Raw genomic sequence first — 19,216 nt, 5'->3', positions numbered from 1 at the left:
TTTTAGTCATTAAATCGTATCATAAGTACAATATTGTCTTGTTATTCCCACAGAGAGCAGTATTTTGATCTTTTTATACATCTTATTATGAGGGGAGCGACTTAATTATTTTTTTTAATCTCAAGTTCATCAATGTCGTTCCTAGATCGGACAGTCTGTAGCTGCAGGATGAGGCTCAGTACTTTACAGACCTGCAACCCGGTCTCCTATGCGACTTTTGGGTCCGGACACTTCAATGAGACACATTCAGTACGAAACCAGTCCTGACCCAGCAGCCCCCCGACATCCACTGCGGTGTTATGGGAGGTCACGGAGGAGGGTGGAGGCAGAGTCGTGCCTATAGAGTCTCTATTTTGGCGACAGTGGAGCTTGTACACAAAGCCTGGAGATGCGGTGACCAATATCCACAACAGCATCCGAGCTGCCGGAGAAGCCCCCCAGTGTCAAAAATCCAGGGAGTCCGAGTCCCACCTAAATGAGTGCATTGATAAAATACACATCTAAGGTGACAATACTCATGTATGAATGAGCAGTGCAGGATCGCACGTGAGGGTCCTTTTCGGTGGGTCATTCTCAATTGTGAGGGAACAGCACATGCTTTGGGACTGGCGTGCAATCATACATGAGGGGACTGGCATGGGAAACAGGATGTTGTCGCACGACCACAGAAGAGGGGATGGCGCTGGACTGTGGCGTGCGATCATATGAGGGGACTGGTGAGGGATCTGGGCCCGTGTCGCGCAATCATACATGAAGGAACCGTGGTGCGAGATCATACACGAGGGGACAGTGCGGGACCCAAGACTGGCATGTAATCATACACGTGGGGACTGTGGTGTGAGATCATACACGAAGGGACAGTGCGGGACCTGAGACTGGCGTGTAATAATAATTTTTATTTATATAGCGCCAACATATTCTGCAGCGCTTTACAACTTATAGAGGGGACTTGTACAGACAATAGACATTACAGCATAACAGAAATCACAGTTCAAAACAGATACCAGGAGGAATGAGGGCCCTGCTGCTCGCAAGCTACAAACTATGAGGAAAAGGGGAGACACGAGAGGTGGATGGTAACAATTGCTTTAGTTATTCGGACCAGCCATAGTGTAAGGCTCGGGTGTTCATGTAAAGCTGCATGAACCAGTTATCAGCCTAAGTATGTAGCAGTACAGACACAGAGGCTATTAACTGCATAAAGTGTATGAGAACATGATGCGAGGAGCCTGATTATGTTTTGTTTTTTTTTGTTTTTTAATGATAGGCCACACAGGGATGGTTAGGTTAATGCGTTGAGGCGGTAGGCCAGTCTGAACAAATGCGTTTTTAGGGCACGCTTAAAACTGGGGATTGGGGATTAATCGTATTAACCTAGGTGGTGCATTCCAAAGAATCAGCGCAGCACGTGTAAAGTCTTGGAGACGGGAGTGGGAGGTTCTGATTATTGAGGATGCTAACCTGAGGTCATTAGCGGAGCGGAGGGCACGGGTAGGGTGGTAGACTGAGACCAGAGAGGAGATGTAGGGTGGTGCTGAGCCATGGAGTGCTTTGTGGATGAGGGTAGTAGTTTTGTACTGGATTCTGGAGTGGATGGGTAACCAGTGTAATGACTGGCACAGGGTAGAGGCATCGGTGTAACGGTTGGTGAGGAATATGATCCTGGCTGCAGCATTCAGGACAGATTGGAGCGGGGAGAGTTTGGTAAGAGGGAGGCCAATTAGTAGAGAGTTACAATAGTCCAGACGAGAATGAATAAGTGAGACAGTAAGAGTTTTTGCAAAGTCGAAAGTAAGAAAAGGGCGAATTCTAGAAATGTTTTTGAGATGCAGATAAGAAGAGCGAGCCAGTGATCGGATGTGGGGGGTGAATGAAAGCTCAGAATCAAGGATGACCCCAAGGCAGCGGGCATGTTGCTTTGGAGTAATGGTGGAACCACACACGGAGATGGCAATGTCAGGCAAAGGTAGGTTAGTAGAGGGAGAGAACACGAGGAGTTCAGTTTTTGACAGGTTCAGTTTCAGATAGAGGGAGGACATGATGTTAGAGACAGCGGTAAGACAATCACTGATGTTTTCTAAGAAGGTCGGAGTGATAACAGGAGAAGAGGTGTATAATCGGGTGTCGTCAGCATAGAGATGATACTGGAAACCAAATCTACTGATTGTTTGTCCAATAGGGGCAGTATACAAAGAGAAGAGGAGGGGGCCTAGGACTGATCCTTGAGGAACCCCAACAGTAAGGGGAAGGGGAGAGGAGGAACCAGCAAAACATACAGTGAAGGATCGGTCAGAGAGATAGGAGGAGAACCAGGAGAGAACGGTGTCCTTGATGCCGATGGAGCGGAGCATAGTGAGGAGGAGCTGATGATCCACAGTGTCGAATGCTGCGGAGAGATCCAGGAGAATCAGCATGGAGTAGTGACCATTAGATTTAGCTGTTAGTAGGTCATTAGAGACTTTAGTGAGGGCAGTTTCAGTAGAGTGTAAAGAGCGGAAGCCAGATTGAAGAGGGTCGAGAAGAGAGTTATCTGAGAGACAGCGGGTAAGACGGGAGTGGACCAGGCGTTCCTGGAGTTTAGAGATGAAGGGAAGATTAGAGACAGGTCTATAATTAGCGGCACAGTTTTGGTCGAGGGAGGGTTTTTTAAGTAATGGATGTATGATGGCATGCTTAAATGAGGAGGGAAAAATACCGGAAGTGAGGGAAAGGTTGAATATTTTTGTTAGGTGAGAGGTGACAGCCGGGGAAAGGAACTGGAGGAGATGTGACAGAATGGGGTCACTGGTGCAAGTGGTCGGGCGAGGAGATGCAAGGAGCCTGATTACTTCTTTTGTAACTGGTTCAAAGTCAGAGAGTGAACTAGATGCAGTGGGGGAGGGAGGACAGTGCCTGGTATGAAGAGATTGGGAGATGATTTCCTGTCGAATGTGGTCAATTTTTTCTTTGAAGTAATTGGCCAGATCGTCAGCGCGGAGATCTGTGGTTGGGGCCTGCTCTCTTGGGTTGAGTAGGGACTGGAAAGTGTCAGAGAAGTTTAGGGTTATTTGACAGTAAGGTGATGAGGGTTTTGAAATAGGTTTGTTTGGAGAGGTGAAGGGCCGAGTTGTATGTTTTTAGCATGAACTTATAATGGATGAACTCTTCGGGTAGATTAGATTTTCTCCACAGACGTTCGGCGCACCTGGAGCACCGCTGCAGGAAACGTGTTTGCAGCGTGTGCCATGGTTGTCGCCGTCTGTGCCGAGTTGCTCTATGTATAGGAGGAGCAGCTTCATCCAGGGCACTTTGCAGGGTTTCATTGTAATGGTTCAGAGCAGAATCAGGACAGGAGATGGAGGAGATTGGGGCCAATGAGGACTGCAAGTTCTTCATAAGTTTCTGGGTGTTAATGGCCTGTATGTTTCTATAAGTGTGGAAAGTGGGGGTGACCTGAGCGGGGTGGCAGTTCTTGATAGAGAATGAAAGAAGCTTGTGGTCAGAGAGCGGGAGAGGGGAGTTTGTGAAATCATCCACTGAGCAAAGCCGGGAGAAGACCAAGTCAAGGGACTTTCCATCTTCATGCGTTGGAGAGTTAGTATGCTGCGAGAGGCCGAAAGAGGTTAGAGATAAAAGGTGAGAAGCAGATGGGGAGAGGGGAGCAGCAATGGGGATGTTGAAATCACCCATGATGAGGGTGGGGGTGTCACAGGAGATAAAGTGTGGAAGCCAGGTGGCAAAATGATCCAGGAACTGATGAGAGGGGCCGGGAGGACGATACACCACTGCCACTCGCATGGAGAAGGGGACGTAGAGTCTGACAGCATGGACCTCAAAGGAAGGGAATACAAGTGAGGGTACTTGGGGGATAACTTGGAAGGTACATTTGGATGAAAGGAGCAGCCTAACACCTCCACCTGCTCTGTTGTCTGATCTTGGGGTATGAGAAAAGTGTAGTCCACCATAGGAGAGAGCAGCAGCAGCGGTGGTGTCTGACTGAAACCTGGATCCAGCAGTCACAGTCAGGAGATTAAGAGAATTAGAAAGGAAGAAGTCATGAATGAAGGAGAGTTTATTACACACAGAGCGAGAATTCCAAAGGGCACAATTGAAAGAGACAGAAGGCATGCATGGAATATTAATAAGGTTAGAGGGGTTTCTGAGTGTAGCAATTGGGAGGTTTGACTGGCTATAACATGGGGGGCCGGGGTTTGGAGAGATGTCTCCAGCGACTAGGAGAAGGAGGATAGAAAGAGTGAGCAGATGGTTAAGTGATTTGTGAGAGCGTCTCTTGTGTTGGATGGTGGGACTGAATGGATCTGTGCTGTTAAGCAAAGTGAACAGCATGAGTGCTATACAGAGGAGAGGACAGGACAGAGGGGCCGATATGGATGGAGTGTAAAGAGTTAATGCAAGGGCGGTGAATGTGAGTGAATGCAGCAGCCAGGATATAGATTATACAGATACATATGGTGAGTATTTGTTCTGTTCCAATTGAATAGGGAATAGATTTAGATTGTCTTACCTGTCTCCTGCCTGTCTGCCATGTTATAACTGCCGAATACTTAGAAAAAAGTACTTTGAATAAATGTACACGAATAATAGTGCACGAATGCATCCCCAAGCTATGTCTACATTTATAGAAGGCTAGCTCTTAGAGCTCACTTTTTTTTTTTATCCCCCTCTCGTTACCAATCAATCTAGCTCAGTTGAGACAGCAGGACACAATAAATGTGTAATCATACATGTGGGGACTGTGGTGCGAGATTATACACGAGGGGACAGTGCGGGACCTGGGACTGTGGTGCGCAATCATACATGAGGGGACGGCGTGGGACTGGCATGTAATCATACATGAAGGGATTGTGGCACGCAATCATACATGAAGGGACTGTGGCATGCAATCATACATGAAGGGACTGTGGCGTGCAATCATACACGAGGGGACGGTGCGGGACCTGGGACTGTGGCGTGCAATCATACACGAGGGGACGGTGCGGGACCTGGGACTGTGGCGTGCAATCATACATGAGGGGACTGTGGCGTGCAATCATACATGAGGGGACTGTGGCATGCAATCATACATGTGGGGACTGTGGTGCGAGATTATACACGAGGGGACAGTGCGGGACCTGGGACTGTGGTGCGCAATCATACATGAGGGGACGGCGTGGGACTGGCATGTAATCATACATGAAGGGATTGTGGCACGCAATCATACATGAAGGGACTGTGGCATGCAATCATACATGAAGGGACTGTGGCATGCAATCATACATGAAGGGACTGTGGCGTGCAATCATACACGAGGGGACGGTGCGGGACCTGGGACTGTGGCGTGCAATCATACATGAGGGGACTGTGGTGTGCAATCATACATGAGGGGACTGTGGTGTGCAATCATACACGAGGGGACGGTGCGGGACCTGGGACTGTGGTGTGCAATCATACATGAGGGGACTGTGGTGTGCAATCATACACGAGGGGACGGTGCGGGCCCTGGGACTGTGGTGTGCAATCATACATGAGGGGACTGTGGTGTGCAATCATACATGAGGGGACTGTGGTGTGCGATCATACACGAGGGGACGGTGCGGGACCTGGGACTGTGGTGTGCAATCATACATGAGGGGACTGTGGTGTGCAATCATACACGAGGGGACGGTGCGGGCCCTGGGACTGTGGCGCATGGAAACAAAGCCAAGATGAAAAATAACCCAAACACAGAATCAGACGTCATAACAGACGTAAAATAAGGCTTCCTTTATTAATATCAGTCTACAGAGGCGGTAAAAAGAGAAAAGTGCAAATTTGTACAGAAAGATGCAGGACAAAAGTGCAAACGGGAAAATTCACAGCTCCGGGAATCCCACAAATCTCATTTCTTTCAGCTTAATACAGTGTTAAATAATGTGAGGAAGAGGCTCATTTACGGGAAGGGCTGGATGCAAAGAGGTCTACAGATCTGGGAAGAATTCAGTAGCATTTTTTTTTTTTTTTTTTTAATTATTTTGTGTCCACAGGAAGAAAAAAATTAAAATAATCGGTGGAAAATAAACCAAAAGCATGCACAACGTAATGGAGAAAAACGATCTGAAACCGGAAAAAAATGATAAAATACATTTGTAAAATAAATATTCACCTGCCGCCTAATAATCCCTCATCAGACCTCCGCCGACTGTAGACGATCCCACCCCTCCCCCGCCATGCTCCTGACAACCCAGCCACTGCTTTACCCTGGGATGGAGGGTCTGCACTTCTACAGCCGTTACCGATGGACGACATAGGAAACCAACGCTCGGGGTCCGCACCGCCAGGACAGGGAGGCTACACTAGTCCGGTAAGATCAGCTCTTTTCCTGATACATTCACTACAAGTTTGCTTAAAGGGGTTCTCTACTTTGAGGCTTCCACGTGCCGTAGCACTTCATGGATGTTTTATTTGGAAAAGGAGCCCTTTAAACAAAGCAGAGTCCGCTTCCCCGATGATCTAAGTGCTGGTTGTTGCATAGAACCACAAAAAAAAAAACCCACAAGACCGAGACCTAGAACATCACATTAAGTTTTGCATTTAAACTGCAACTTTTACTGAACAGACGGGACGGTGACGTCGACAATGAAACGTACGACAACGCAGGTTTGCCCGAGTCCCGGATCCGTGCGACTTACTAACAAAAAATATCGACCTGGTGTAAACTCCAAAATGAGCTGTGCCGCTTGACAGAATTAATACTGCTCGCAGGTTACGTTGCTTTTCTTAAAAAGTGCCAAAAGTGAGAGGGAAAAAAAACAAGCAGGTTTCAAGTATAAGATGCCGCCACGGATTGTGAGAGGAGTTGGGACGTGACTAACTACAGACGTGACCGACCACCAGACGTCAAGGCACCTACAGAGCTTCACCAGCAGACCCCAGCACAGGACCACCGCCGTCTAACATCCTTGCACCACTTATCATTTAAGCTCTTGAGCGGCAGAGTTTTACGTGGTGAGGGCGCCACGGATTTAACCCCCTCACCACCTCTCTCCGGCCGCACCAAACACGAATCACTTACATAATGACATATCCACCACCTGCGGCCCCAACTCCAGACTCGGGAGAAGAAAACAGAGACCCATGTCTTAAAAAAAAAAATAAATCCCAGGTTCTCAAGGCACTAAAATACGCAGCGGAAAATATTCGGGTGGGGGAGGAGCTGGGTTCAAGTTGCCTTTATACACTTTTACATTCACATTAAATCTAATAAAAGGACAGAGCAAAAAGGTGTTTTTTTTTTTAAGTTTTTCTTTTATATTTAAAGTGACTGATGAGGTCGGCACGGGCTGCTCCCCATCGTCTGTAACCCTCTAACATTCGGCTATTAATTATTACTACTGTTGTCCAACAACATAAATATATTTATATATCACAGTGTGTCCACATCATAATGATGGCAGAGAATTGTCCTCACCGAACTTGGTTTCTTTTTACTTTAATTATCTTTTTCTGTTTAATAAACTTCTATATATTTATATATTTTATAACTTTTATTCCGTACATTGTAATGCTGCAGTCAATCGCCGTTAATAGTTCTGAAAGCATTAATGACCTATTACCGGAGAGCGGAGCGAACGCTGCGCCCTCCCCTGCTGCTCTCGCGGGCTGAACCGTGCCCCAATCTCACGCCACCCCAGTGTATGATGGTGCCCCCTGCAGCCGATGTTCCTGCCTCCTCGGTGGGACAAGTAACGGCCGGGACGTGGGTGCCGCACTATGGACGCAGCCAGCGCCACCAGGACGTGTGCAGTCCACCAGCCGGCCGTCTTCCTAGGTAGTCCGCAGGTTGGATCCTTGTGGGTTACTGATGGATTTCTGAAGGCTGCTGCTGATGTTGAAGTTTTGTAAAGAAGTAGTCACAGTCGGGGGAAACTGGCTAATGGGCTGGGGAGGTGACGGCCCGCCGGGTCCACTCCATTGGCTTTGGAACGGTGTGCTTTGGAAGCCGTACTGTTGCGGGCAGATTCCTTTGGGGTAGTGAGCCAAAGAGTTGGCAGAGGCAGCAGGCATCGAGGCGGGGACCCCCAAGGACGGAGTCATAGACACGCACAGCTGTCCGGGGGCAGAAAACTTCCGCGCCATTCCAGGTCCCTTAGAAAAATAACAGGTGAAATGGTCAGGATTCAGCCGTCGGACGCTGTGTGACTGGGCGCTGTAGTTCGGCGTCGCCGCTCACCTCGTAGCTTGGGTGTCCGGACTTGCTGCTCTTTTTTCCAGTCAGGTTCATGGCGTCCCGAGCCCAGTTGTCCACCAGTTTGTGCAAGTCGTCCGTAAAGGTTCCCTTACGGCTGGAGGAGGAAGCGGGGACCGTGTTTGACTGGGGGGCAGCAGTATTCGAAGGGGCCACCGTGTTGGTGCTGCTTGTTCCTGCAAGAGAGAGGTCAGATCGTGGGTAAAGAGACTGGTTTGTGACACGTCTCGCACGGGACACCCGGCGCCCTCCATGTCTAATGGAAACACTGCCTACATGATTAGCGACAGAACATGGGACGCGGGTCACACTGCGAGTTATGGGACTGGCGCCCCCTATGGGCAGGAGATGGTTAGTGTGCACAGACCCCACTGCCTTAAGCCCTAGTCACACCCGATGTTCACAAACGCATTGCATCCATTATTTACAGAAAGCAGAAACTCGGTCTCTGACCATTTCCCCGGATCCATTGTCATTTTATTTTTGCAAAGAGTTTAGTCTAAATTAACTGGACCGTGGTACAAAAAGAACGGTGATTAAAGGCTCAGGCGAATGTGAGGAGACACGTGTGCACTGGACGCAAGGCTTCACCTCCGTACACGAGGGCAGTGACACATGTACATGTAGTGCTCCAGAGCTGCGAGCATGTGGTGCTTGTAAAGACGCATTTCAGCACTTTACATGTTAATTATACATCCAGCTCCGACGGGCAGCGTGCACGGGGCGGCCGACGGGCAGCGTGCACGGGGCGGCCGACGGGCAGCGTGCACGGGGCGGCCGACGGGCAGCGTGCACGGGGCGGCCGACGGGCAGCGTGCACGGGGCGGCCGACGGGCAGCGTGCACGGGGCGGCCGACGGGCAGCGTGCACGGGGCGGCCGACGGGCAGCGTGCACGGGGCGGCCGACGGGCAGCGTGCACGGGGCGGCCGACGGGCAGCGTGCACGGGGCGGCCGACGGGCAGCGTGCACGGGGCGGCCGACGGGCAGCGTGCACGGGGCGGCCGACGGGCAGCGTGCACGGGGCGGCCGACGGGCAGCGTGCACGGGGCGGCCGACGGGCAGCGTGCACGGGGCGGCCGACGGGCAGCGTGCACGGGGCGGCCGACGGGCAGCGTGCACGGGGCGGCCGACGGGCAGCGTGCACGGGGCGGCCGACGGGCAGCGTGCACGGGGCGGCCGACGGGTCTCAAACACTCCAGCCATGACCGAGCATAAGCGTCTGAATCGCGCTGTGTCCTGCACACTCCCCGTTGGCCATCCTGCACGCTCCCCGTCATAGCTGGATGTATGATTATTAACATGGAAAGTGCTGATAGCATCTTTACAACCACATGATTGCTGCTGCCCATCTGGCCGCCAGGATTGTTTGTACTCGTTTGGAAGCAGTGGGGTTTATTGCTTGCTCCGGAGCTGCGCTCACTGTTCTGCTGCGTATATGTACAGAAGTCGTAAGTGCTTATATTTCTAAGCCCCCGTGACTGGATTATCAGCCCCCGCATGTGGTCCTATGGCGGCACCAGCCCTACGATCAGTGCTGGGACACTTTACGCTGTGGCGCCCGGACAGAACATGGGATGGGATTATCCGCAGACACGAGACAGATAGATGTACATAAAGGATAATTACTACAGAGCTGGTTGCAAGGACAGACTTTTTTCACCATCTTCCCTGAAGCAGAGAGAGAGAGAAAAAAAAGTGTTAGCTCGGAGCCGGCGGCATGAACCGATAACGGGGGAGAAGGAGGAGATCAGAGAGTAAGAAGAAGCGAGCGGTCGGGGAGGGGATCAGCCAGAGCGCAGGCGGCATTCAGCAGAGCAGCGGCGCCTCCACTGGCCACACACAAAGCTGCGGGTTAAGGCAATGAGGTGAAGCTGGAGGGGCATCAGCAGACGACAGAGTAGTCAGCAGCACAAGGGGCTTCCAAGATGTCAGCCAGCGCCAGACGCGTTAATGGAAAAGCTGATTAACTGCCCTGAAAAAGCCACAACTGCCAGGATCCCTGCTGTAAATGCGCATGTAACCTGCACTGACACACTGTAACAAACGGCGAGGATGTGATACGTAGACGATAATGTACAAAGGAGACATCACAAGGCCGGAGGATCCAGACCGGAAGGAAAACGGCACAAGGGGAGCTCAGCGACGTCCCCTGCAAATGCACATCCTAGAGTGCATGCTGGGACTTGTAGTGGGAGCGACAGGATACAAACCTGTCGTACAGAAGCCTTTCTGCAACGATTTGGGAATACTGCACCTTTAACCCCTTCTAGACACAATAGTAGCCGACACGTCTGGAGCGTCGTTATACAGCCGGCATCAGCCCGTAACGGCAGCAGCAAACATCACCGTCAGCCACCGACAGTGGCAACTAAATCGTACGATCGCAGGAGGGCAAAGGGGTTTGTCATGGCAGCCGAGAACACGAGTCACATCCCCCCCGTGGCAGCCGAGAATACGAGTCACATCCCCCCGTGGCAGCCGAGGACGCGAGTCACATCCCCCCGTGGCAGCCGAGGACGCGAGTCACATCCCCCCGTGGCAGCCGAGGACGCGAGTCACATCCCCCCCGTGGCAGCCGAGGGCGTGAGTTTTGCCCCGAACCCCCCGCATTGCAGGATGTCACCGCAGCTGTGATCGCGCCGACCTGGCGATGACGTTTCCAGATCATTTTTTCCGTACAATGAAGGTCTTCAAAACAAAAAACACAATGGAGGAATAACGTTTTTCAGCGATTTCACTGCATTCAGGACTTTTTCCCCCGTTTTTCGCTACATTATAAAGTGAATGGTGAAAACTACAACTTGTCCTGCAAAAAACATGGAAAGGAAAAAAATGTCTGACTTACGCCCCCTTATGGCCGATCAGTAGTAAAGGTTCCTGCGCGGCGCTCGCTCCGGGATTTCTACTCAGTGACCAAGAAAACTTCTGGGAGCGCTTGACAACTTTCAGAGCAACAATTGGGGGAACTACACCTCCCAGCATGCCCCACCACCTCTTCTATTACTGAGAGTTCTAGTTTTGCAGCTGCCAGAGAGAGCCAGGCTAGGTGGTGGCATCCTGGGAGCTGTAGTTCCACAACAGACCACTACTCTAGGACTGGGCAGCACTGACTCCCCGGACCCCCGTCCTGTACGGCAGCCCCATCAGTACCAGTTAGGGGGGATGAAGCATGCGAGCAGGAGGGGACGGAGGGAGAGAGACGAGGAAGGAGTAAAGAGTTACACACAAAGAGCCAAGCAGGGCGTACTGAGAAATCGCGTCCTCCTGCCCGCCACTTTGAAGGACACCCGCTCGGACGCACAGTTAAACTTGGCCCAGCCTGTGATGGAAACGGAATAAAACAGGAGACAAGAAGGACAGAGACAAAAAAAACAACAGCAGAGACAAGACACGTGAGCCCGGCATCATCAGCAGCACAGAGGATTTACAGCACCGAGCACTACTGCTAATATCAAGGGCACGCGAAGACTGGCACCGTAAAGTAATCAGTAAGGATTGGTGAGGGTCCGGGGACCACCAGCCATTCAGGCCGAGCATCGCTGGGGTCCCACAAATCAGGAACCGAGACTACGCAATGGATGGGGGCAACATTTCTAAAGCAACTGCACTACCGCCAGCGGCCAGGAGATGGCAGCCTCCAGCTCTGGGTCCAGCTGGCACTGGATGTCGGGGATGAGCGCAGGTTTTACCTTGTCCCTGGCCCGATAAGCTCGGTGCCGACAGCGCAGCGTCACTGGTGAAGGCAGAGCACAGGATGTCACTGGAGGGGGAAGGTTTCAGGAGTCCGGACTCTGCCACACTGCAAGGAGGTAGGAGAAGGCTCTGCTGGGGAGGGGCCGCAGGCGGAGCGCTCTGTGCGGATAGGTCGCCTACAGTAAAGAGCGATACGTGTGAGGTGGAGCGGGGCCGAGGGTCTCCACCCTGTGTGCACAGCTATTCATAGCACCGTACCTGAGTGATGGGGGCTGCGGTTCCCATGGGAGCTCCCTCGGCTGGATTTACTGCCCTTCCCCTTGGTGGGTCTCCTCCGCCGGCCAGAGAGGGGCGCCGCGGGTGGGATAATAACAGAAGGGGGCACTTTTCCCAACGCCGTGTACAGCAGCTCGATCTCCTTCTTCTGGCGCCCGTGTAGATCCTGGATCTCTCGGAGATGTCTGCAGACGAGAGATACGAGGTTACAAGCAGCCGGCGATGTAGCAGAGCTGGAGGCGTCACTGTGCAGGATTAATAGGCGACACGTCTGCAGCGCCGCCCTCCCCCCGCCCCGGGATAACCCCCAGCGGACCCTCACTTGTCTCGCAGTCTCCGCAGCTCCTTCTTCAGCTCCTCGTCTTCTATGTCGGACTCGTTGTCGCTGCTCATGTAGGAGGAGTTGAAGGAGTTGCTGAGGCTCTGCAGGCTGACCTTGGAGCCCAGAGGGTGCTGCGCGACCGGGCTGTCGTTAGAGCCTCTGGGTGGGTCACTCAGGGAGGCTGAAGACTCGGGGTGAGAGGAGGGTCCGTTCAGGTGCAGCCGAGTCTTTGGAGAGGACGACCCAGGGAGCTCGGGGTCCGTGTGTCCTGGTGAAAGTTCATCTTCGGCCCGAGACACCGAGAAGCGACCAACTTTGCCCGTGGTTGAGGATGTGGTTACTTGGAATCGTCCCACCTGAACGGACTGTTTGGGGGAAGGGCTGCGCACCGGGGGGTGCGGGAAGACGACACCATCCACAATATCCAAAGGAGCGGCCGCCAAATGCTGCGGCTCAACCAAAGTGCTCTCCGGGCTGCTGCAGGACAAGGACGAAGAGGAGGTGGACGAGGAGGAGGAAGACGACTCCGGAGGTTTCAGCACATCGTCTGTTGCAACAGAGACCTAAAAACACAAAGCAGAGACATCAGCGCCAATCATCAATGACGGGGGGACCATGTCCTGGAAATCAATGCCGCAGTTCAGGACCCCCGACATCACACACCAACCTGAAATCGCCCCATCTTAAGGACCCCTGTAGACGGCTCTGATTCTGGCTTTGGCTTTAGTGGTTCTGGATCTGAAAAAAAAAAGTGATTTTTCTAAAACTTTCATAATCAGGGGACAGAGACCCCACGATCGCTCCAAGACAGAGACCCCCACGATCACTCCGAGACAGAGACCCCCACAAACGCTCCGAGACAGAGACCCCCACAAACGCTCCGAGACAGAGACCCCCTCAAACGCTCCAAGACAAAGACCCCCACGATCTCTCCGTGACAGAGACCACGAGTGGTAATCACGGATTCCTCCATATTCAGTCACTTCATCCCAGCGCTCATCAGAAGTTTCCAAAAAGTTGAATTTGAGACTGACGAGTGACACTTACCGTCAGCGGGGGGCTGCGAGGAGGCGCTGGCAGGCACAGGGGCGCTCATCGGGCCGGCAGCGGGTGCAGGCTGTGTAGAGGAGAACACGCTGTCAGAATAGACGCTGACTTATTTCCTGACCTCCCAGTAAAAGGCCAAAAAAGCAAAGCACAAATACATCACACCATGCGGGGGCGCTACTGTCTACAAGGGAGATGACGCAGGTGACGAGGGTGCACCGAGGCCAAGCCGCCATTCAGTCGTCTGGATAATCTATACACTGTAGCGGCAGCCATATTGGGGAGCGATATCCGTGCGTCCTATAGATGCAGCATCCCACGGGTAACTGTCCCAAATTCATTACTTATACTTAGTGACCCTACTGGGAGCAGGAGACCCCGGCATCCCGAGCCGTCACCCGCACAGCCGTCACACTCACAGCGTTGGATGCGGCGACGGTGTCGGGGCTCAATGTCCGTCTCAGTTGGAAGTCCAGGTCCTCCAGAGGCTGCTGGGACTGAAATGAGAATCAATGGGGGGTGAAGGTCTGGAAAAGCCTGCCTGGTGCAGTCACCCCACTACATGCCCCCCGCCCTCTGTGCACCCCACTACACGCCCCACCTGCCCTCGGTGCACCCCACTACACGCCCCACCCGCCCTCGGTGCACCCCACTATACAGCCCTCGCCCTCGGATAAGACTACGTGATCATAAGACAGAGGAGGAGACAGACATGCAGAGCTCATGGGTTATGGGGGAAGGAGCAAAGGAAGAACACGAGGCTCATGCGGCACCTGAGTTAGTGACGGTCCTGGAAGAGGAGGCAGCGGTTCGCCAGGCGGACTGCCCATTGTGTGCTCTGCCCCGGCCGGGGGCACCTACAGGACGGAGAGGCAGCGCCATCAGAGGCATCAAATAAACAATCTGCTCATAACACCCAAACCCCCCGCATCATGGAGCATCAGACTAGTACCCCCATCCTCCACTGACATCTGTCCCCATCATGCACTGCAAACAATGAAGAGGACGCAGAGTTAGGATTGGAGGGTCGCAGCCAATCGGCCGCCACATAATGATTAGAACCGAGCATTCCTGTTAGTGCGATGGAAAAATATAGAGAGAGCACTGCTGAGCTCAAGGACTATCACTCCCATCATCTGCAAAATATCTGTACTATGAAAGGATACATCCGACACCATCATACACGAGATAACTTCATAAATCAGTTACATCCTGTATTATACTCCAGAGCTGCACTCACTATTCTGCTGGTGCAGTCACTGTGTACATACATTACATTACTGATCCTGAGTTACATCCTGTATTATACCCCAGAGCTGCATTCACTATTCTGCTGGTGCAGTCACTGTGTACATACATTACATTACTGATCCTGAGTTACATCCTGTATTATACCCCAGAGCTGCACTCACTATTCTGCTGGTGCAGTCACTGTGTACATACATTACATTACTGATCCTGAGTTACCTCCTGTATTATACTCCAGGGCTGCACTCACTATTCTGCTGGTGCAGTCACTGTGTACATACATTACATTACTGATCCTGAGTTACATCCTGTATTATACTCCAGAGCTGCACTCACTATTCTGCTGGTGCAGTCACTGTGTACATACATTACATTACATTACTGATCCTGAGTTACATCCTGTATTATACTCCAGAGCTGCACTCACTATTCTGCTGGTGCAGTCACTGTGTACATACATTACATTACTGATCCTGAGTTACATCCTGTATTATACTCCAGAGCTGCACTCACTATTCTGCTGGTGCAGTCACTGTGTACATACATTACATTACTGATCCTGAGTTACATCCTGTATTATATCCCAGAGCTGCACTCACTATTCTGCTGGTGCAGTCACTGTGTACATACATTACATTACTGATCCTGAGTTACATCCTGTATTATGCTCCAGAGCTGCGCTCACTATTCTGCTGGTGCAGTCACTGTGTACACACATTACTGATCCTGAGTTACATCCTGTATTATACTCCAGAGCTGCACTCACTATTCTGCTGGTGCAGTCACTGTGTACATACATTACATTACTGATCCTGAGTTACATCCTGTATTATACTCCAGAGCTGCACTCACTATTCTGCTGGTGCAGTCACTGTGTACACACATTACATTACTGATCCTGAGTTACCTCCTGTATTATACCCCAGAGCTGCACTCACTATTCTGCTGGTGCAGTCACTGTGTACACACATTACATTACTGATCCTGAGTTATCTCCTGTATTATACCCCAGAGCTGCACTCACTATTCTGCTGGTGCAGTCACTGTGTACATACATTACTGATCCTGAGTTACATCCTGTATTATACCCCAGAGCTGCACTCACTATTCTGCTGGTGCAGTCACTGTGTACACACATTACATTACTGATCCTGAGTTACATCCTGTATTATACCCCAGAGCTGCACTCACTATTCTGCTGGTGCAGTCACTGTGTACACACATTACATTACTGATCCTGAGTTATCTCCTGTATTATACCCCAGAGCTGCACTCACTATTCTGCTGGTGCAGTCACTGTGTACATACATTACTGATTCGGAGTTACATCCTGTATTATACGCCAGAGCTGCACTCACTATTCTGCTGGTGCAGTCACTGTATACAGACATTACATTACATTACTGATCCTGAGAGATTTCAGCTCCGAATAATGACCTACCGTGGCTTGCAAAATTATTCACCCCCTTAGCATTTTTCCTGTTTTGTTACCTCACACAACCTAGAATTTTACTGTTTTTTTAGTGTTTGCATCAATTCATGTAGAGAACATGCCGATAACTGAACATTTTTTTTCTCTTTATTGCGAAAAAAAAAACTAAGACGACAAAGTAACTGAAAACTTCAGTGTGACTATTCACCCCCTAAAGTCAGCACTTTGTAGATCCTCCTTTTGCAGCAATTACAGCTGCAGTCGCTTTGGACACGTCTCTGAGTTTTCCACTTCTGGCCAGTGGAATCTTTGCTCATTCCTCGAGGTAAGACTGCTCCAGCTCCTTCAGGTTAGATGTTTCCTCTGGTGACCAGAGATCTTCACGTCTGACCACAGATTCTTCAGTGGATTAAGGTCTGGGCCGTGACTCGGCCACTGCAGGACATTCACACATTTCCCTACACCATTTGAGTGTTGCTTTAGCAGTATGCTTTGGGTCACTGTCTTGTTGGAAGGTGGTCTCTGTCCCAGTCTCAAGACAAACAGGTTTTGCTCAAGAATATCCCTGTATTTTCGCATCATCTTCCCTTCGACTCGGACCATTTTCCCTGTCCCTGCTCCTGATAAACATCCCCACAGCATGATGCTGCCACCACTGTGAGGATGGTGTTCTTGAGGCAATGAGCTGTGCTGGTTTGGTGCCAGTTTGGTGGCCAAAAAGTTCAATTTTGGTCTCCTTTTACCAAACGTAAGAAGGTGCTGTGGTCAATCTCCCACGTCTCTTGGCAAACTCAAAACGAGCCTTACACACAAATTTTCAGTAAATGCTTTTTTTGGGGCCATTCTTCCATAAAGGCCAACTCAATGGAGTGCACGGCTTATTGTGGTCGTATGGACAGATACTCCAGTCTCTGCTTGGGAACTCTGCAGCTCCTTCAGGGTTACCTTTAGTCTCTGTGCATGTCCTCCTTGCAAGAGTTGAGTTTTGGTGGGCGCCCTCTCTTGGCAGGTTTGCTGTGGTATCATGTTCTTTCCTTTTGATAATAATAATTTGATGGTGTTCCGGGGAATTATCAGAGGTTGGGAGGTTATTTGTATAACCTAACCCTGACTTATACTTCTCCACAACTTTGTCCTTCACTTGTTTGGAGATCTCCTTGGCCTTCTTGGCATTTGTGTGGAGATCTCCTTGGCCTTCATGGCGTTGTATAGAGAGCTCTTTGGTCTTCATGGTTTTGTGTGGGGATCTCCTTGGTCTTCATGGTGTTGTGTGGAGATCCCCTTGGTCTTCAAGGTGTTGTGTGGAGATCTCCTTGGTCTTCATAGGGTTGCGTGGAGATCTCCTTGGTCTTCATGGTGGTGTGTGGAGATCTCCTTGGTCTTCATGGCGTTGTGTGGAGATCTCCTTGGTCTTCATGGTGTTGTGTGGAGATCTCCTTGGTCTTCATGGTGTTGTGTGGAGATCTCATTGGTCTTCATGGCGTTGTGTGGAGATCTCATTGGTCTTCATGGTGTTGTGTGGAGATCTCCTTGGTCTTCATGGTGTTGTGTGGAGATCTCCTTGGTCTTCATAGTGTTGCGTGGAGATCTCCTTGGTCTTCATGGTGGTGTGTGGAGATCTCATTGGTCTTCATGGCGTTGTGTGGAGATCTCCTTGGTCTTCATGGTGTTGTGTGGAGATCTCCTTGGCCTTCATTCCTCTTGGTAATGGTGTTGCAGCCTCTGTGGCCTTACAGAGAGGGTACACTGTATATACTGACAGACGTGTGACACACGGGGGGGGCGTCTGGTCACCAAGCATGAGACTTAAGAGGATTGCTGACAGCAGAAATGTTTAGGGGCTTCACAACAAAGGTGTGAATACATATGCACAGGCCAATGTTTACTTATTTGATCCCATAAGTTAATTGGATGCCATATTTTTCTCATTTCGCTATCTTAAGGTACTGTTACACTAAACGACTTACCAATGATCACGACCAGCGATACGACCTGGCCGTGATCGTTGGTAAGTCGTTGTGTGGTCGCTGGGGAGCTGTCACTCAGACAGCTCTCTCCAGCGACCAACGATCAGGGGAAAGACTTCGGCATCCCCCTGCAGCACCCGGGTAACCAGGGTAAACATCGGGTTACTAAGTGCAGGGCCGCGCTTAGTAACCTGATATTTACCCTGGTTACCATTGTAAAAGTAAAAAAAAAAAAAAAAAAAAAAAAAAAAAAAACAACACTACATACTCACATTCTGATGTCTGTCACGTCCCCCGCCGGCGTCCACAAGGTTAAAACTGCTTTCGGCAGGAGCGCGGCTTATGCACGCGCTGCTGCCGAGAGCTTCCCTGCACTGACTGTGTCAGCGCCGGCAGTAACAGCGGTGACGTCACCGCTGTGCTCTGCTTTACGGCCGGCGCCGACAGTCAGTGCAGGGAAGCTCTCGGCAGCAGTGCGTGCATAAGCAGCGCTCCTGCCGAAAGCAGTTTTAACCCTGTGGACGCCGGGGGACGTGACAGACATCAGAATGTGAGTATGCACTGTTTTTTTTTTTTTTACTTTTACAATGGTAACCAGGGTAAATATCGGGTTACTAAGCGCGGCCCTGCGCTTAGTAACCCGATATTTACCCTGGTTACAAGTGAACACATCGCTGGATCGGCGTCACACACGCCGATCCAGCGATGACAGCGGGTGATCAGCGACCAAAAAAAGGTCCTGATCATTCCCATCGACCAACGATCTCCCAGCAGGGGCCTGATCGTTGGTCGCTGTCACACATAACGAGATCGTTAGCGGGATCGTTGCTACGTCACCACGATATCGTTAACGATATCGTTATGTGTGACTCAGCCTTTACACTATTTAGAGCCGATTCATTCATTATGCACAAATCAGATTACAACCTGTGTGCAAATATTTGTAATCTAACAACAAAATAGGTAAAAGCCAAAGGGGGTGAATACTTACACAAGCCATTGTATTGTCAGTGCTTCCTTTATTTGT

At 50.8% G+C, this 19,216-nt stretch overlaps 1 protein-coding gene across 10 annotated transcripts in view; it reads right to left on the bottom strand.

Moving 5' to 3' along the window:
• Positions 1-5,715: 5,715 nt before the first annotated feature.
• The window catches only part of WNK1 (WNK lysine deficient protein kinase 1), a 72,677-nt gene continuing 59,176 nt past the window's right edge, over positions 5,716-19,216 (bottom strand). For 3 of the 10 annotated variants that reach the window (XM_077267019.1, XM_077267026.1, XM_077267027.1), the window contains 11 exons: positions 14,316-14,399; positions 13,962-14,039; positions 13,543-13,612; positions 13,163-13,233; positions 12,496-13,058; positions 12,156-12,358; positions 11,894-12,073; positions 11,431-11,523; positions 9,831-9,872; positions 8,189-8,379; positions 5,716-8,103 (listed from right to left, as the gene is read on the bottom strand). In XM_077267019.1, the coding sequence (XP_077123134.1) occupies positions 7,783-8,103; positions 8,189-8,379; positions 9,831-9,872; positions 11,431-11,523; positions 11,894-12,073; positions 12,156-12,358; positions 12,496-13,058; positions 13,163-13,233; positions 13,543-13,612; positions 13,962-14,039; positions 14,316-14,399 (1,896 nt within the window). In that variant the 3' untranslated portion in view covers positions 5,716-7,782. The remainder of the gene's footprint in view (positions 8,104-8,188; positions 8,380-9,830; positions 9,873-11,430; positions 11,524-11,893; positions 12,074-12,155; positions 12,359-12,495; positions 13,059-13,162; positions 13,234-13,542; positions 13,613-13,961; positions 14,040-14,315; positions 14,400-19,216) is intronic. The other 7 variants (XM_077267020.1, XM_077267024.1, XM_077267022.1 and 4 more) reach the window with 7 other exon arrangements.

Source organism: Ranitomeya variabilis, chromosome 5, assembly GCF_051348905.1.
Source record: "Ranitomeya variabilis isolate aRanVar5 chromosome 5, aRanVar5.hap1, whole genome shotgun sequence".
In the NCBI taxonomy this organism is placed as follows: Eukaryota; Metazoa; Chordata; class Amphibia; order Anura; family Dendrobatidae; genus Ranitomeya; species Ranitomeya variabilis.
The sequence above is the reverse complement of the archived record's forward strand: the minus strand, read 5'-3'. Positions and strand labels throughout refer to the sequence as shown.